The 19071-nt window shown below is 48.3% G+C and overlaps 1 protein-coding gene across 2 annotated transcripts in view; it reads right to left on the bottom strand.

Annotated features, from left to right (window-relative positions):
* Positions 1 to 4429, bottom strand: part of Slc28a3 (solute carrier family 28 member 3) — a 52388-nt gene extending 47959 nt beyond the window's left edge. The window contains exon 1 of one of the 2 annotated variants that reach the window (XM_039095316.2): positions 4224 to 4429. In XM_039095316.2, coding sequence (XP_038951244.1) covers positions 4224 to 4340 — 117 coding nt within the window. In that variant the 5' untranslated portion in view covers positions 4341 to 4429. The remainder of the gene's footprint in view (positions 1 to 4223) is intronic. The other variant, NM_080908.2, reaches the window with a different exon arrangement.
* Positions 4430 to 19071: the final 14642 nt, after the last annotated feature.

Below are 19071 nucleotides of genomic sequence, written 5' to 3'. Positions count from 1 at the left end.
TGGAAAAACAAAGAAACAGAGAAACAGACAAACAAACCCAAACCCAAAACAAACAACAAAAGCAAGTCACGTCCTGCATTTTCTGCATTTTAAATAGTGTGTGGAAAGTCGAAAGGCAGTTCCAGTCAGGCTCCTGAGCTTTGAGAACCCCCCAGAGTAGCCTGCCCTGACTCCTTACGGTGATGGCCCTCCTCCCTGATCTTTGGGATTCCACCCAACCATGAACTCATGCACACCTGCTTTCCTGCAGCCCTCGTCCTTGACAGGACTTCTCCTGTGACCTCTCCAGTGCGATCCCTGCCAAGCAGGCTTTCTAAACCTGCCTGGCTGGGTCCCCAGCCCATTCATTGAGTCACTCAGCTGTGCTGTATGTGCAGACTCAAGGTGAATTTCCCGACTGGTCCTGCTCCAAGCCTTGCCTAAGTGGGTTCCACCCAACTGACTTTTTGTTTGTGTTTTGTCATTGTCTGTGGTGCTGGGCCTGGAACTGGGGCCCTTGTGTGTGTGTGTCAGGCAAGCCTTCAATCAATGAACCATACAGAGGGCAGTCCACGTAGCCCAGGCTGGCCTCAAACTATGCTTCTCCTGCCTCAGCCTCTGAGCGCAGGGACTATGAACAGGCACAGTCACACATGACTTAGCCGACTTCAGAGCAACTGTAGGGTCTGAGGATCACCTGGGTAGGACAGAGGACAACTTGCCAGGGTCCCTTTACTTCTCTCATGGCTGAAACTCAGTCACCAGGCTTGGCAGGAGCCATCTTGTCTGCTGAGTTGTCTCTCTCTAGCCCCTTGACTGCACTCTCTGCTGTTAGGGTTAGATCTTTCAACTCACGAAGGGAGGCTGTTTATGCTGACACCTGGCTTTTGTACCTCTTGCTGACCGCTGGCCTACACTGTCTAGGTCTGTGGAGAGAGGACATTTTTCACCACAACAAAATTGCCTGACAACCAACAACGATAACAATAACGACAACAACACCCCAAACCCTGGTCAGTGTGCTGTGCTGATTGATAATTGTAGAACTGTATTGCTCCACACTCACCAGACTGGCCAAACTCACAAAGCCACCGAGAACTGGTGAGGCCGTGGAGGGAAAACAAGAACTCACGCCCTTCTGATGGGTCTAAATGGGCATGAACACGTAGGAAGCCAGTTTGGCATTATTAGTGGACGTCAAAAGTATCTGGGCTTGGCGGCGTGCTTGTTCAGCATGCATGACGTCCTGCTTTTGACCCCTAGGATGCTTAATTCAGGCATTGTGGCCTACACCCCTCTCATCCCAGCATCCTCAAATACATGGAGAGTAGGGAGCTAGCCTGGGCTACATGAGATCCTGACTCAAAACAAACAAACAAACAAACAAACAAAACAAAACACCAAGGCAGCAACCACAAAAAGCATAGCTCTATTTCGGTGCCCCAGAGATTCCACTGCTAAGCACGACCTAGAGCAAACTGTTTCTGGTGTTCCGGGAGGGTGTTACGAGTGTGCCCAATCCTACAGCGGTTTTAGAAGCGCCAAGAAAATCCCCCAACCTGACAATGCCACGTCCGTTCGCATTAATGTGTACGGGACAGAAACCTTATGCTAATGCAACCGCAGGGGACTGGAGAGTCGTCCATAACATCACAGTGAAATCTTAGAACCGCCGCGGAGGCCAGCAGGAAGCCTTCGTCTTCATTCTGCCTAATTCTGTGTGTTTAAAGACAGACAAGGGTGCGTCTTGTGCTTCTGGCTCTAAGGTTTAAAAGCAGCATAGATGCTGTGTGGTATTCATAGCTGGAGGTTAAGGATACAGCGCGTGGGGCAGGGTTAGCCAAGGATAACAGCATGGTAGGGTTCGCCTGCAATCGGCTGTGTGGAGCTGGGCCACAAGGATTGTGGCGTCTGGTCCTTCCCACTTCTCTGCTTTTGGCTTTTGGTTGACACTGAGGCTCTCTCCTGCCTGACTCTGCTTGGCTCTCTCGGTGGGTGGCTCTTTCTGCTCCCTTCTCCCAATCCTCTATCTTCCTCGTTCTTTAAGCCTCTCTGGTGGACCTACCCCTTGATGGAGACGCTTGGAATCCCAACCAACAGGCCTCAAGCAGAGCTCACTCTTTGCCATGCGACAGCCTTTCTCTTGGATGCCTTTGCTAAACAAGAGGAGTGTCTTCCAAGCTGAAACTTTCCATGGCGGAGGTATATTCACATGTTGGGTTTTCTCAACAACCTTGACATAGGCAGCATTCTGATCCAATCTAGCAGAGGAAAACCAGAAGTGCAGAGAGAGAACATCTCTTACCCCTCCCTGTCCCCACCCCAACTCTTCTTCACTCTGGAGCAAGCAGTTCATTCCGTATCTCCACACACACTCATCCTTCAACAGGGTCACAAGAAGCATCTGTAACAATCTGCCCATAGACTTCCTCTTACTCACGTTAGCTCATGCGGGCCACAATGTGGGGTACCACCAGCCTCCTCCATGCCCTGCATGCCTGCCCCGCCTCCACTGCAGACTCCAATTCCTCTCTTATGCCCTTTAACCTGTGGAGCCTGTTGCCTCTCTAGCTCTGCTAACCCCTTCTCCTCTCAGCAGGCAGCCCCGCCTGAAGCCTCACTTCCCCAGTGCATTCAGCTCCGATTCAGCGCTGATCAGCGTTTTCTGTTGTATCTTCCTGTGATTACTGCCCTGCTCTGCTTCTTGAGGGCAAAAGCTATGGCTGTCTCCTTGAACTGGCTTTCCTTCCCTCTTAGGGCGGACCATAGTAAGGGGGGCACCTATGATTCTACCCAATAAATACGGGTCTATAAAACCTGGTAAACAAGCTTCAGAAAGAGCAGCTCGAACTGTTTGTCAGGATGGCATCTGTGCTTAAGACATCGAAGAAAAAGCAACCTCTGCCCTTCTGCTCTTCCTAACGAAGCCCACAGATTTCCCTCCCATGGTGCACTCAGAGAAGAGGTGTCAGCAGAGATGGTTCCCAGACAAGTCCTCACAAATAAACCTTGAGACAACGACCCTTAGCTCCCACCAACTCTCCGACTAGTTCTCATCACTTTGTATTAATTTACTGGGACCCTAAAGCCCCAGCCCCTAGTCTTTTCTGGTTGCTTCTCCACCTACACGTAAATGGTACTGTGCACACTACACATAAATGATACTGTGCACACTACACATAAACGGTACAGTGCACACTACACATAAACGGTACTGTGCACACTACACATAAACGGTACTGTGCACACTACACATAAACGGTACTGTGCACACTACACATAAATGGTACTGTGCACACTACACATAAATGGTACTGCACACATGCCCTGGAGTTCACTCCTGTGAACACGTACCCTCTTTTTTGTGAGACACCATGCCTGTGAAATTTAAAACGCTAGTAGAGATTACACACTCCCTTGCCTCCTTCCGGTCATCCTGTCTTTTATTGGTTTAACTTGCAGGCTCCCTTATACCTATAAGCTGTGGGATGGGCGCCGCTGTGACTAAAGACCAGTCATGGAGGAGACCAGGCTCTACAGGCACCGTTGCCCGCCACTTCTTGTACTATTATTTAAAGATTATGTTCTGCCCATTAAGTGCCCAGGAAACACAGGGTGGCTGAGCCTTCCCTATTGTTTCAAAGTTCTCGTGTTGCACGCCCAATAAGAGCAGCTCAAATCCAGGTTCCTGGCAGGCGGGGTACAGCTCAGGGACCCGCCTCCCTCACGGGCCACCTGTGGCACCCAGCCCCGATACATACGATACTAGGTGTATTAATCACTCCGCAGTCTTGGCTCAGAATACGCTTTGCATAAATTGGACGTCCTGGGCAGGATTCTGGGCTACATTCCACCGGGGCTGAGAACCTGTTCAGGTTTCTGCAGCCTCCACGGGAGTGGGAGGTTGGGGGGGGGGCTGGGGTGCTTGCCCTTCCCTTGCCCAGGTCTTGGGGAGGAACTCGAGGATAGAACGCTCTGTGAGTCCAGGGACAAGAACGCGGGAGGAAGGCAGTTTGTTTCCGGAGTTGAGGAGGGAAGTCCAGACCGAGACTAGACTTTGAAAGAGACATTTCAGGTTTACCAACCCAGATGAGTCCAAGACGGAAAAAAATAGAACGGGCTTAAAGCGTACCCATAAAATAATTAACATTCTTGCTGCAGCTTAGAGAGCCCACGGCTCTAGTTACTCAGCTTGCCAGATGTGAAGACAGCAGGCTGCTTGGTCCCCTTTCAGCCCTGCTCACCTGGAAGGCTTCGTTGAGGCGGCCCTGGTCGCTGGGGGCTGTTGGCCTCAGCTCCAGGCTCATCTTGCTCTTACTGGGCTCCGAATTCTTTCCCGGGTCTGGGTCTGACCTGGACATCCTCTGGCTGAGAGAGAGCAAGCACCACCTCCGCTCTGTCAGAGGGCCACCTGCTGCTGCCTCAGTTTGGAAACCTTTCCAATAACCTTTTAAATGACTCGGGCTGGAACCTGGTTGGGGTGGGGCAGGCGGGGCGGGCAGGAGGGCGGGGTGAGGCCTCTTTCTGAGCACACCCACCCCCTTCCTCTTTCCAGGGATGCCAGCATAGATTTCTCATAACAAACGGAACCGCCACCGGTTTCTCTGTAGTCCTTTGCAAAATCGCCTGCTTCCTGTGGATGGCGTTGGGGGCTAGGCAGGTGTTACTGCATCTGTGCCTGACGTGGGGAAGGTACAATGTGCACGACTGTATCCTGCCTGGAGAAACTTGAGATATGGGAGAGACAATAAAAGGATGAGAATCAGGTGCAGGTCTGCTTCACCCCGAGGATCCCCAAACCCCAAGAACAAACGGAATTGCAGAGATGGGCCAGCCGCATGCGCAGAAGGAGACTGTTCGCTCTTTAAGTGTACTTACTAGTGTTTTAAATGGACCACTCACTGTATATCTCCTTCTTCATCCTTGTCCCGTCCTCCTCCTCCTCTTTCTTCCTCCTCATCACTGTTATCAGGTGGCTTCTCATTAGTGAAGAACTAGAATTATAAAATTCAACCCCGGGAGACAGTAGACATAAAAGTAGGAGAAACCCTCTTCCTACAGGCCGAATCTGGGTGATGGTTTCAATCTTGTGGCTTTAATTTTCACTACCGGATCCCTGATAACACTGACAGACTCGTCTAAGCCTTTCGTGCCGGTTCAAATATGGCTTTCCCTGTCTCAAGTCACCGAACTACAATGGAGGAGTTAAATCCAACCCGCTGACCGTTTTTTAATATGGTTTAAGAGCTAAGAGTGTGTTTTAGGTTGTTGAATGAATCAAAAAATAATTAAAGGAGAAAATAGTTGTTTTTTCTTTTTTTAAATTAAGTCAATGTTTTAAGAGCAGAATAGGAAAGTAACGGGCTTTACTTTTGCCGTGGTGTCTTCATATGCATGTGTCCGAGGGCGTTCTGCTTGGTTCCCCTCCCCCACAGCCTCGTTGCCCCTCCCCCTTCCAGCTGAAAGTCACATGAAATTCTGATTTTAAGCGGGGTGTGGCAATGGTGCCCTCAGAGGTGGCTGCTACCAGCTTGAGGCCAGCATGGTCTAGAGAGTGGGTCTCCGCTAGACCAGGGCCAGCAATAAGACTCTATCTTAGAAAAAAAAAAAATCAGATCAGTAATCAAGTCTGAGGACCCAAGTCTGGTGTTGGGGAGGGTGGAAGGAGAGAGCCATCCCTTCACGTTTGGCACTGTGGCACTACGAGGCCCCCCACCTCCCCGGCCAAACACACACATATGTAATAATGAAGTCTTTTTAAAATGTCAAATTCTAGTGTCAGGGATGGTTTGACTGGTGCGCAAGCATGCCCGGCTGCTTATGCATTGCTCCTGGTTGCTTTACTGAAATTGCAGGGACTTGACTGACAGCTGACATTCTCATAGGCGTCAGTAAATGCTGCAGTCCTGGAGCTAAGTCACACACCGTGCTTCAACCCCCAGCCTGGGGCAGTAAGCCGGTGTGTTTTCTCCCCACTGGCTGAAGACACAGTACATGAATCGTTTTGAGCCTACGGCCGGAGAGGCCGCTACAAGTTTGATTATAGGATATGGTGTGCTGGATAGGATGGGGTAGACCTCAGAGAGAGGAGAGAGGATCATGGGTTCAAGATCAAACTAGGGGGGTGCTGGACAGACAGCTTAGTGGTTAGGAGCACTGGCTGCTCTTCCGGAGGTCCCGAGTTCAATTCCCAGCCACCACATGGTGGCTCACAACCATCTGTAATGAGATCCAGTGTCCTCTATTGGTGGGTCTGAAGACAGTGTATGTATATACATAAAATAAATAAATATTTTAAAACAAAAGGATCAAACTAGGCTGTGCACCCAGACCCCATCTTACCCCTCCCCACCCCCACACGAAGATACACACAGTATTGCTTTTCCCATCTCCAACCTCATCATGAAAACTTGATACCCCAGGCAGCTGCACATATAACTTTGACCCTAAGATACCCCAAAATGGTCACGCCCAGACTACAGATTGATTTCCTGTGCAACCTGCAGCCTATGGAGACAAAACTCTCAGAACCAATGGGAACCCAGCTTGTTTTGAAACACCAGAGTTGACGGGAATTATGGGTCTCTCAGAGACAATGGCGGTGCCTTTGCTATGAGCTCCGCATGGCTCATTGTTCTCACTCTGGAAACAAGTCATGTGGCCAGAAAAAGAGATGAAAATTCTTTCCAGTTTCCCAGGACTGGATTTTATATCATCTGGAGTGATTTCAAGTCCTGGTTTGTTAGAAGTAGCTGTGTCTCCTAACTCCTCTCGGCTGTTTTCATCTTGGAGTCTCCAAATCTCATTTTTCTTTGTTTGTTTTTTCAACACAGAGTTTCTCTGTGTAGTCCTGGCTGTCCCAGAACTTACTATGTAGATCAGGCTGGCCTCCAACTCAGAGATCTGCCTGTCTCTGTGTTGGGACTCAGGGTGCACATACACCACCCCACCCTCCCCAGCAAACCCAATCTTAATTTTAAATGTTAAAAGCACCGTGGAGAAACCAAGTCAATAGGCTTTTTGCTCAACAGATAACTACACTTTTTGCCTCAGATGGCTGAGAGACTCCCCGTGTGTCCACTGAAACCAATGATTGCCGGAAGTACAAGAACAAAGTTAATAAAACACACTCTTCCCCCTGCTGTATGCTTGCCATTCCATGACCGGGTCGCTCTGTATGACAGCATTTCGAAAGGGAGAAGACATAAGTCAAGGCTGCTGTGTGTGACCTGTGTGCAGTGATGAGCAGGGGTATCAGGTGCGGCACTGGTGTTCTCTCTGCCTCTGCCGCTGTCTGGAGACTGCTCACACGTCACACGTGATCGTCTGTGCGCTTGCAAGATAAAATAGCATTACTACTGACGCTGTCAGTATTAACACTAGAATAAAGTGTACCAGGTGTGCTGGTATATAACTGTGATCCCCACATCCGAAAGGCTGAGATGGGAGGACAGTGAGTTCTGAAATCAAACTGGGATGCACAGTCAAAAACATAGAAGTAATCCTGCATGGCTTATAAATCACTAAACCCAAGAAAACAGTTGACCTACATTATTTCTTTCTTTAAGAATTATTCATTTATTTTATGTCTGTGAGTACACTGTAGCTGTCTTCAGACACACCAGAAGAGGGCATCAGATCCCACTGTAGATGGTTGTGAGCTACCATGTGGTTGCTGGGAATTGAACTCAGGACCTCTGGAAGAGCAGTGAGAGCTCTTAACCACTGAGCCATCTCTCCAGCCCAACCCACTTTAATTCTTCAGATTACCTAGAAGCAGAGACGTTTGTATTGGGGGATAAAGGTGCATTGAGGTGGTAGAGAATGTGTCAGGTCCTGTGGGGCCCTGCCTTCCACCTCTAGACAAACAAATAACAAAACTAAATAAATAAGGAAGTGAATCTTCAACACCGGGGAGTCCCCAGCTTTGCCTGACAGCACATCGAGGCAGTTGCCCGTTCCTTTTCCTCCTTCGAGCTGCCACCGATGGCCACAGAGGCCGCCTACACCTTTGGCACTGCACTGAGGCCTGTCTGCATGGCTTATTTGGCTGTCTGGTCCACTTCAGTTAAAATTCTAAGAAGGACACTTTTGCAGGCAAGGAAGGGAGAAATGTGACGCGCGTCAGCGCACCGGATGCTGTTAGACTTCTGTGTCCTTCCCATGTCAAAGCTCAGGGTACCTCTTCCTCCAACCTGAGAAGACACAGCAAGTTCCCCAAGGCCTGGCCAACCAGTTGAAAAGCTAAAAGGTGGGCTCACGTCTCTGACTTCTACCTAAGCTCCCCAAAGCAATAATGCCTACGGGACGCACAGGAGAGTTAATGTCCCTCGTCCTCCCTGTGCAGGGAGCAAGCTACACACAGTGTCAGAGTCAGAGTTTAACTTATGTACACACTGGAGATGCTTGGTCAAAACTCTGTTCCCAGCTGGCTACTAGAAATGAATGTTCGGAACAGTGAGTGACAGAGCACAGAGGTCAGAGATCACAGTCCCTGCTGTATCTGTGCTGCTTTGCAGGGTTCTAGAAATGGCTGGGCTCTACGGTAAAGGGTGAAGGACTTACTCATTGACCGAAGGTGAATGGAGGGCAGAACTCAGATCTCTGGGGACTGAGAGGGAAGCTCAGTGGTGAGGGGGTCCCTCTATTTGTGTGTCCACACACACAAATGCACACATGCACACACACGCACACACATCCTTTGACCTGGATTGGCAGAGCTTTAAATTACACACAATTGACATACCAACAGATTGCTCCAGAGGAATGGGACTGGCGCTATTGCTAACCGAGGTGTTTACAGATAGAGTTCTATCCAAGACAAGTGGGAGCTAAAGTGGGTCTGCTGCCCACTCACAGAGCAAGCTGTCCTCTGAACGTTACAGACAAGGGACTAACACTATTAAAAGGGAAAACTTTATCTCGGGCCATCTTTCTCAGAACAGGTTTTCTGGAAGGTCCTGATTGACCCAGAGGTTTACTGTTGTTGCTGAGCAAGTCAGGACAAGTCACTGTTTGTTCTCTCCTGCCTCTGTCAACCGTATCTGCCTAGGTGCAATGTTACCGTTCTTCTACACACATCCAGGGTGAGAAGCAGTCCACACCTCATCAGGGACTCAGCTGAAAGGCCACCGCCGGCAGGTTTGCCTGCCGTCCTTTCTCAGTGGACATATATGTTATAACACATTCTGTGCGCTAACTACTCTGCAGACCTCACCCAGTCTTCATCACAGACCCAGAAGTGTAATCCTCATTTTACAACTGACACTGGCTAGGGCCTATTGGGAGTGGCCTTGCCTGCAGTGATTTAACACGAAGGGAAAGCCCGTGTCATAAGCAGGTTAGACCCATTGCTTTTGGTGGAGTGAGCTCAACAAGGTACCTCCCTAACAGAGCCAAAGCCAGTACAGTTCATGTCAGAGTGAAGCCCTGCACTTGACCATGAGAGTGACTATCTACATACACACACACACACACACACACACACACACACACACACACACACCACACACACACACACACACACACACACACACACACACACACATCACGTATTTGCACCATAGGCTCTTAAGCTATTACCAGCTCAGGCTCTTGAGAAGGACTGGCTGGTACAAACTTGCTCCCTAATCATTCATTTGGAAACGCACACCTAGTCCTTAGGACACAAGGGGAGGTGAATGTTTCAGAGCAGGGCAGCGTTTGTAGCAATAGGTGTCAAACCAGTGAAGTGTGAGCAGAGAAAGTGCTCTGGGCCTGGGTGTGGTGACACAGGCCTCTGATCTCAGCACCGGGAGGCAGGCAGAAGCAGGTGGAGCTCTGTGGAATATCTGTGGCTTCAGGGCCAACCTGGTCTACGTAGAAAGTTCCAGGCCAGCAAGAGGTACATAGGGAGACATTGTCTCATAAAAACAAAAAAAGGAAGCCCTAGGAAAGAATAGTTGGGCATGGCGGTGCATACCTGTAAACCCAGAGCCTGAGGCAGGTGGATTGCCAGGAGTTTGAGGCCACTTTGGGCTATATAACAAGTACCAAGCTAGTTCGTGCTACATAGTGGGACTCTCTCTCAAGGAACAAGGAAGGGAGGCTAGGCGGTAAAGAAGGTCTGTTAATGTGTAAGTGCACACACGTGTATGTTGTGTGTGTGAGCGTGGAGGCCAGGATTCGATGTCATGTGGCTTTCTCAACCCCTTTCCACCTTATGTTTAGGGTCTCTCATGGAAGCTGAAGTTTGCCACTTTGGCTAGAATGGCTAGCTAGCCAGCCCCTGGAATCCTCCTGCCTCTGTTTTCCTCACTTTGGAATTACAGCCATGCTGGGGACCTGAACTCACGTTTGTGTGGAAAGCACTTTATTAACTTGGCTGTCTCTCTAGGCCCCCCAAGCTGTTTTATTTTTGTCGTTGTTATTTTGAGACAGGGTACCTCTACGCTCTGGAGTTAGACCGGAAGTAGCTCAGGCTGCCCTCAAACCCTCTGCAGTGCTCCTGCGCCAGCGTCTTGAGTATCGGGTCACATGCATACACGGTGACATTTGGGTCCCAGCCCAAGCTTTAAACACATCAGGCTTGTTCTGCAGAATTGCCATCCTGCCACTCTGTTGGGAGCAATAACCCTGCTCCTCCTCAGAGTTTTTGGATGGTTGGTTGTTTGTTTTTTAGGGGGCGGGATCATCTTTTTTGGGGGGTGGATCATCTTTGGAAAAAGTAAATATTCAAATACAGCAAACGGTTTTGCTGGCTACTTTATAACCACCACAGCAAGAATTCTGAGTGGATGCTAACACTCGTAGCAGAAGCTTTATGACAAGAACATTTGCAGAGATGCCGAGAACCTTCTCCTAAGAGACAAGTTTGTTCTTAGTCAAAGTAAAGGGGGAAACGAACATTCTATGGGGAGACCCAGAAGATACCCCTGTGATCAAATATCACTCAAAAGAGGACCAGGAAGACTCTGCTCCTTCAGACAGGACACGCTGGGGACATAGTATATCCTGTTATTCCTTCCAACGGGAGACCCTGAATGTAATGAGAGAGAGAGAGAGAGAGAGAGAGAGAGAGAGAGAGAGAGAGAGAGACTGAGTCCAGCTGAGGGACATCTGCCCAGACTTATAATCTTCATGTGTAAGATCATTAAAGACAAAGAAGGCAGACACTTCCAGTTTACAGGACAGCAACCAGACATGATAAATAGATGTGACACACCCTCCTTGGGGCTCCTAGAGCAAAGGAAATATTCGTTAGACATTATGGAACTGGTGAGGTGGCTCAGAGACTAAAGAAGGTTCCTATGGCCAAGCCTGATGAGTTTAGTCCCTGGAACCCACGTGGTGGAAGGAGAGAAACAGCTCTTGCAAGTTGTCCTCTGACCTCCACTAGTACACACACACACACACACGCACACACACACACACACACACACGCACACACACACATACACACACACGCACACACACACGCACACACACATACACATACACACACATTCACGCACACATACACACACATGCATACACACACACTCACACACACACACGCACACACATGCACACACACACATACACATGCACACACATGCACACACACACATACACACACACACGCACACACACACGCACATACACATACACATACACACACATTCACGCACACATACACACATGCATACACACACACTCACACACACACACGCACACACATGCACACACACACATACACATACACACACATGCACACACACACATACACACACACGCACACACACACGCACATACACATACACATACACACACATTCACGCACACATACACACACATGCATATACACACACACTCACACACACACGCACACACATGCGCACACACACATACACACACACACATGCACACACACACACACACACAAACAAATGAATGAATGTTAAAAAAACAAACAAGCCCAGGAGAACATCGACTCCTGGTTCTCATGCTGTGACTGGAACCGCAGCAGAAGCTCTTAGTCTCCAGACCACGTGCCGCCCTCTCCCGAGGCTCCAGTTTGCAGGCACATTCCTGGGACATTTCTGTCTCCAGGGCACTGTGAGCCCAGCTCACAGATACCTGCACGTATGCTACCTTTGCATCTGTTTCTCTACAGGGGACAAAATGGGGATCCGAGTGCTTTGGGGTTTATTGCTCTAAATAAGGAAAATCCAGTCCTAGATTCTAACTGTGAAAGCCACGTGCTCTCTAAGAACCTACTCTGTTTCTCAAAAGGCGAGGTAAACTGGGAGAACCACTACTTTCGGCACCGTGGAGAAGGCAGGTGAATTTCTGTGAGCTCAAGGCCATTCTGGTCAATCATCAGCCTAACTCCATCTCAGAAACAAACAAACAAATGAACAGAATGCAAACGGACAGCACAGGAGCACACTTATAATCTCATGCCTGGGGCTGGCAGGCAAGCCTGAGACAGGAGCTTCTGTCACGAGTTCAGGACATCCTGGGTTATGTAGAGAGGTTCTGTCTCAAAGACAAAAACAAACAAACAAACAAACAAACAAACAAAAACGGAAAAACAAACAAACAAAAAAACCCCCAAAACCAACCAACCAACCAAACAAAAAGCCCAAGGGGGATTGCAGTGTAAGGACAGCTGACCAAATTTGAATTTTGGATTTTGTTAATATATGTATGTCCTGACCTTAAGAATTGTACTTGGGGCTGGAGAGATGGCTCAGTGGTTAAGAGCACCGACTGCTCTTCCAGAGGTCCTGAGTTCAATTCCCAGCAACCACATGGTGGCTCACAACCATCTGTAATGGGTTCTGATGCCCCCCTTTTTTAAAGATTTATTTATTTATTTTATGTATGTCACTGTGTTTGTATGCGCGTGCAAGTGTGTGTGCGTGTCTATGTATATGTATGAATGTTGGTGTGTGTATGTGTATGTGTATGAGTATGTGTGTGTATGTATGTGTGTGTATGAGTGTGTGCATGTGTATATATGTGTGTATACAAGTGTGTGCATTGTATGTGTTTTTATGTGTGTGTATATGTATGAGTGTATGTGTAATATATATGTGTGTATGAGCATGTGCATGTGTGTGTATATGTGTGTATGAGTGTGCATGTGCATGTGTATGTGTGTATGCATGTGTGTGTGTGTGTGTATGAGTGTGTGTGTGCATGTGTGTGTGTAAACCAAGTTGGCCACAAACTTGCAGTCTCCTTCCTGACTCTGGATTCCGACTTCTGGCTTGCTCCACCATGTTCTTAGAAGACAAAAAGAAAAACAAGCCTAGAAAAAGCCTAGCAGGGAAAAGTTAGCATTTGTACTGCCAACTAGCTTCCGTTGGTAATGAGTTAAACCTTATGCAGCAAAGAGGGGATGGCAGAATTTGGGAAGCATGATTTTGAGGCCCCTTTAACAAGGATTAGCAGTTGGTGTCAGGCCTAAGTTTGGGTGCTTGGTGGGGATCAGAGTCATAGCTGGCATCCTGGCACAGGGGACAGTGACACAGCAGGAGGTAGATGTCAGATAGTCACAAGACAGGGGGTAGTTTGCTTCAAGTGGGCCCATTGGACACAGTGAACCTCTGCTTTGGAACCACGAAAGGTCCACACTGTCACTTCTGTTTCTATGTATTTGCTTTTTATTAAGAATGCCTAAGGGCTGGAGAGATGGTTCAGTGGTTAAGAGCACAGAAATAAATCTTTTTTAAAAAAAGTCTTTGGGCTTCTATTGCTGCAGTCAAACACCATGAAAGTTGGGGAGGAAAGGGTTTATTCAGCTTACACTTCCACATTGCTGTTTATCACCAAAGGAAGTCAGGACTGGACCTCACACAGGGCAGATTTATATATTTTATGTATATGAGTACACTGTAGCTGCCTTCAGACACACCAGAAGAGGGCATTGGATCCCATTATAGATGGTTGTGAGCCACCATGTGGTTGCTGGGAATTGAACTCAGGGCCTCTGGAAGAGCAGTCGGTGCTCTTAACCACTGAGCCATCTCTCCAGCCCCTAACTAAGACTTAAGCGTATATAGATATCAATGTGTCTTCCTTAGCCCACGTTGGCTCAGATCACAGGATTCTAGATTTCCAGCAGGTACTAGGCAGGATTCATCCTCGAGCCTTTCTGGCCCTCAGAGAGCCATCTGTGGGACTTGTGTAAACCACTTAAGGGACTGGAAGTCAGGTGTTCAAAGGTGGACAGGACCTGAAAGGTATGACATCGGGGAAGAAAGGGTATACACACACGTACACATCTACACACACCTGCACACACTCGTGTACATACATAGGGTCAGGAAGGTTACCCAGAGTGCCTGTGCTCCTGGCGTCTGGAAATCATGCGTAAGGTGATTTGATGGTTGCCCTTCTGAGGAGGGAGAAGGAGAAGGAACGCTGTACCTATTTGGTTGGTTTTCTGGTCTCCCTTGCTAGACTGTGGGCCCCGTGAAGGCCCACACTGATGAACTCTGAACCTCAACTGTCCTGGGCACAGCAGGTGTTTCTAATGGTCAGGGAGGGCCTCCTTGCTTGTTTTGCTTGTGACACCGGAGGTAGAACCCTGCCTGGGCCTGGTGAATTCCGGGCATAGTTTCTGTCCCCTGAGAAGTAAGGGTTCTGAGAGACTGAACCCTGCCTGAACCATCAAACAGGACCAGTCAGGATACATGCTCTAGCCCAGACTTTAATTCAGTTGCTCAAAACTGCTTCACGAATGTGGAGAAACTCTTAAGTTGATCTCATAGCCCGAAGAAGAAAAGGCTCTGGTCTGTCTGCTGTGTACAGAATGGCTGCACTGACGTGTCTCCACCCAAGAATTAGGTCATGAAAACGTCAGAGCTGAGTCTTGGGTGAGAGACCCAGAATGAGCTCAGGTGATGTGTGTCACCTATACCGCTCGGCTGGAGTTCCCCAAGCCTCTCCCTCCACTTAGTTTCAGGAAGTGAATCCTGAAATCAGACTCCCCAGCCCTGCCCCTTTCTTCTTTGATCTCGCCAGGGCGTGGCTGTTCCTAAAGGAGGCTAAAAACCCTAAGTTCTTTGCAGCAAGGTGGAGGAGGTATCTGGAAGTAGAGACCGGAGATTAGGATATGGCTCTGGCCAGAGAGTACAGACGGGCAGTGTTGTCTACTACTACGGGCCCCACACTCAGCCAATCGCAGAGCAACCACGCATCACCGAGCCCGGAGAAGAAGCCTAGAGGCTCAGAAGTTAAACCCCACAGCTGCAGGTGAAGTTCATGGTTAAAATGTTTGCCTACCGATGCTTGCGTTCAATCCCCGGAAAATAAGTTAAACCACATCTTGGTTTCTATTGCTTAAACCTGTGGTAGCGGATAACCCAAGCCAGGGCTGTCTACCTTACAGACTTGGGCTTTTCCAACTCCTCTTTGGTTGCCTTGGGCATCAGTTACTTCCTGAAAGCCACCATAAGAGGAGGAGTACTGCCCACGTCTGCAAGCCACAGTGACAGCTCACCAAGCCGAGGTCTGTGATCTGACAGGCAGCAGGGAGGACCGAATTGAGCTGCCAAGCCCAAGGTAGGAGAGCAGAGAGAAGACCCCTGTCGGCACCCCCAACACCCGGAGGCGCCATTTGCCTCTCCCATCCCGCTGAAGGCTGCTCCCCAACCCAGCTTTCGCACCTGCATGGACACATCTCAATCCCTGGTCCAGGGGACTGGATGTGATGGAGGGGAAGGTTACAGTCTAGCCTCTGAAATAGGGTATAAACAACAGCCAGAAATTATAAAAGGGGCCGAGAAACTTAGATACGTATTTCAGAAGGTAAATCAAAGCTACAAAACAGACCGGAAGTATTCGCATCGATCCTGCAGCAGTGAGGAGGAGGAGTGAGGCCTCCCCTGAGGAGGCGGAGCCAGTATCTAAGAGCTGCCTGGCTACAGTTGTGTGCCCTATTGGAAATTAGGATTTATTAAGTTTTTTTTGACACATAATCTAATCCAAACTGCCCTCAACCTTACTGTTGTATCTGGGTCCTTCTGCCTTCACGTCTCTGAGGGTTGTGCGGGGACTGTAGGCATTTACCATCCTGCTTAGCTGTAATTCTGTGCGTTCATGGGTGCGCATGCGCACTGCACTAACAGAGGGCGAGCTCTGACATCGTTCACCTCAGGCTCCTGCTGCTTTTTGTTTGAGATAAAAATCTCTCACTGTCCCGGAACTTTGCTGCATAGGCCAGGCTAGCAGGCCTGCAGGTTCCGGGTGCCACTTGTCTCTGCCTCCCATCTTGCTGTCACTGGAATTGAAGAAGTGCACCACGCTGTTCCTCCTGCCCACTTTAGAGGATCTCCTGACATCTCACTCTGTGGATCTTGTCAGGTTTGTTCTGTCCTAGGATAGTAAGAGAAGAACAGGCAACACGAATGTACGAGTATTCATCACCAGGAGAAACCAAAAACCAAAACCGGAAACCAGGGTGTTCTAGCTATGAAGGGGATTTCTGGTTTGAAAGTTTGCTAGTGGGGTGCATCCTAGCTATCCTAGGCTTACTTCACTTAGAAGATTTGGGGTGGCCTTTCTGGGAGTGACCTGAATTCTAAAATTCTGTGTGCTCCTTCCTAAGGACACTGAGTGAAGGTGGACTAAGGAGAATTTGGCCCTTCCGCTAGGGCTTTAGCGACAGACGCTGTGTGAGGAAGAGATTGGAGGAGGCAGGTTACAGAAGACACCGGGTTGCTTTCATAATGTTGACGCCAAGACAGCGTTCATACTGATGACCTGGGCTCTCAGATCATCAAACCGAGTCTAATGAGAGAGCAGTGCTCAGGCAGAGCTGAGAAAAAACTCAGGGCTTCTTAAACTTTAAGTCAAGGGAGGCTCTGTTTTTATGCTGTGCATTCCGTGGCAGTCTGGGGAAGCCTTTTCACAGTGATGTTCTTCAGTGCTAACAAAACATGTGTAAGGTTACAAAGAAAAATCAACCTTCAAATGTAATTAGGAATTTAAAACATGTGACACCAGGTTAAGCTTCTGGTAAATTGCCATACTCTAATCAACAATACAAGGGTCAATGAGTCACTAAAAAACAAACATTGAAGGAGAATAAGGATTTTACAGGGAGATGGGGAGATAAGAGTTGAGGTGAAAATGATCAAAGTACACACACACACACACACATATACATACACACATACACGTATACATACAAACACACATTAATATACATACACACATATACATACATATACACATACATTCGCAAATATACACATACATACAAGCACATACATATATACACACATATATATACACATGCACATACACACATATAAATGCATACATATACACATAACACATATACATACATACATACATACATACATACACATATGCATATACACACATATGTGGGGCTGTGGGCTGTGCAAAGTATCCTGGTTCCTGGTCGAGATAAGGTTGAAACCCCAGTGACCCTAAGGGATGGTAGGCATTTCCCTAAACTCCCAAGAGGCCAGGCCCCTCTCACATAGCTACAGCCCCTCCCACCACCCCTATAGAGAGGCTTGTGACCATCTGTCATGTAGAAGCAGGACCACGCCCTCCTACACATAGATAAGGTGTCCCCAAGCTCTCAGACCAAGCCAGTAGGAAGTACCCGCTGTCAGACCCTGACCCATCCCAAAATAAGAATCCTATCCAGAGGGATTAAAGGTATTTGGGGAACTACTCTGTTGTCTGAGAGCTTCTGTCACAAGGGCTGGAACACTGCCACTTATGGAAGAGATCGCTTTCCTGAAATCACTGCCAGACACTCCCCTGCACCCCTGGCTGGCTAGCCAGCTTCCTGCTGGCTCAGCCCAGCCAACATCTTGGAGCAACTGAAGTGGCAGCAGCAGAGACAGAGGTGGAGCAGCTGCAGAGGCGACTCCCTTCCCCTCCCCCTCCCTGCTGGAGTTCTCTCTCCCCTGTCTGAACCCTCGCACCTGGCCAGGCCAGAGATCTATGGAAAGCCTCCAGTACGAAGGCCAACACACATGCATGCACATACATACATATACACACATACATACATATACATCCACGTACATACATATACACACATACAGACACACACACAGACACACACAGACACAGACACACACACACACACACACACGAATGAAATAGTTTACAAATATGTGATACCAAGCCAGGATGGTGGTATTAGCACAAGTTTGAAGCTAGCCTGGTCTATATAGCAAGTTCCCGGTCAGTCAGGGCTACATAGTGAGAATGTCTTAAAACACACAAAGCCAACCAAAGCAAAACAAGATTTCAATCAACAAAAATAAAAAAAATAATTATAAGAAACGTCCTCAGAAAACCAACAAGCAAAACCCAAACCCCAAACTCAAACATATGCTCTCCACGGGTGTATTGTGTGTACCCATGTCACCTCATAAACACCTCTCACTACTGTATGGCTGTCTCTGCCACACATCAAATGTAATCGGCAAAACCTGCTTTTGTGTCAATGTGATAAACAACATACTAGATACTTATGTATCTAGTAATTAGCAAAAGTTCAAAGTGGGAAAAAGCACATGCTTTTAGATATATGGACACCACACACACACACACACACACACACACACTCACACACACTACACACATACCACCTATACACTACACACACACCACACAAACACAAACACACACTCACACACACATACATACACACACACTCACACACACCGCACACACATACACACACATACCACACATACACACACACACTCACACACATACCCACTCACACACACACACTCACACACATACCCACTCACACACACACTCACACACACACTACACACACACCACACATACACTACACACACATACCGCACATACACACACATACACACACACACACCGCACACACATACACACATACACACACATACCACACACACACATACACACACACACTCACACATACACACACACACACACTCATACACACACACACGAGAACCAGTGGATTAAAAACAATTCTTGGGGTTGGGGATTTGGCTCAGTGGTAGAGCACTTGCCTAGCAAGCGCAAGGCCCTGGGTTCGATCCCCAGCTCCGAAAAAAAGAATAGAAAAAAAAAAAA

The sequence above is a fragment of the Rattus norvegicus genome, chromosome 17, assembly GCF_036323735.1.
Source record: "Rattus norvegicus strain BN/NHsdMcwi chromosome 17, GRCr8, whole genome shotgun sequence".
In the NCBI taxonomy this organism is placed as follows: Eukaryota; Metazoa; Chordata; class Mammalia; order Rodentia; family Muridae; genus Rattus; species Rattus norvegicus.
Note: the sequence above shows the minus strand (reverse complement) of the source record. Positions and strands in the feature narration are given on the sequence as shown.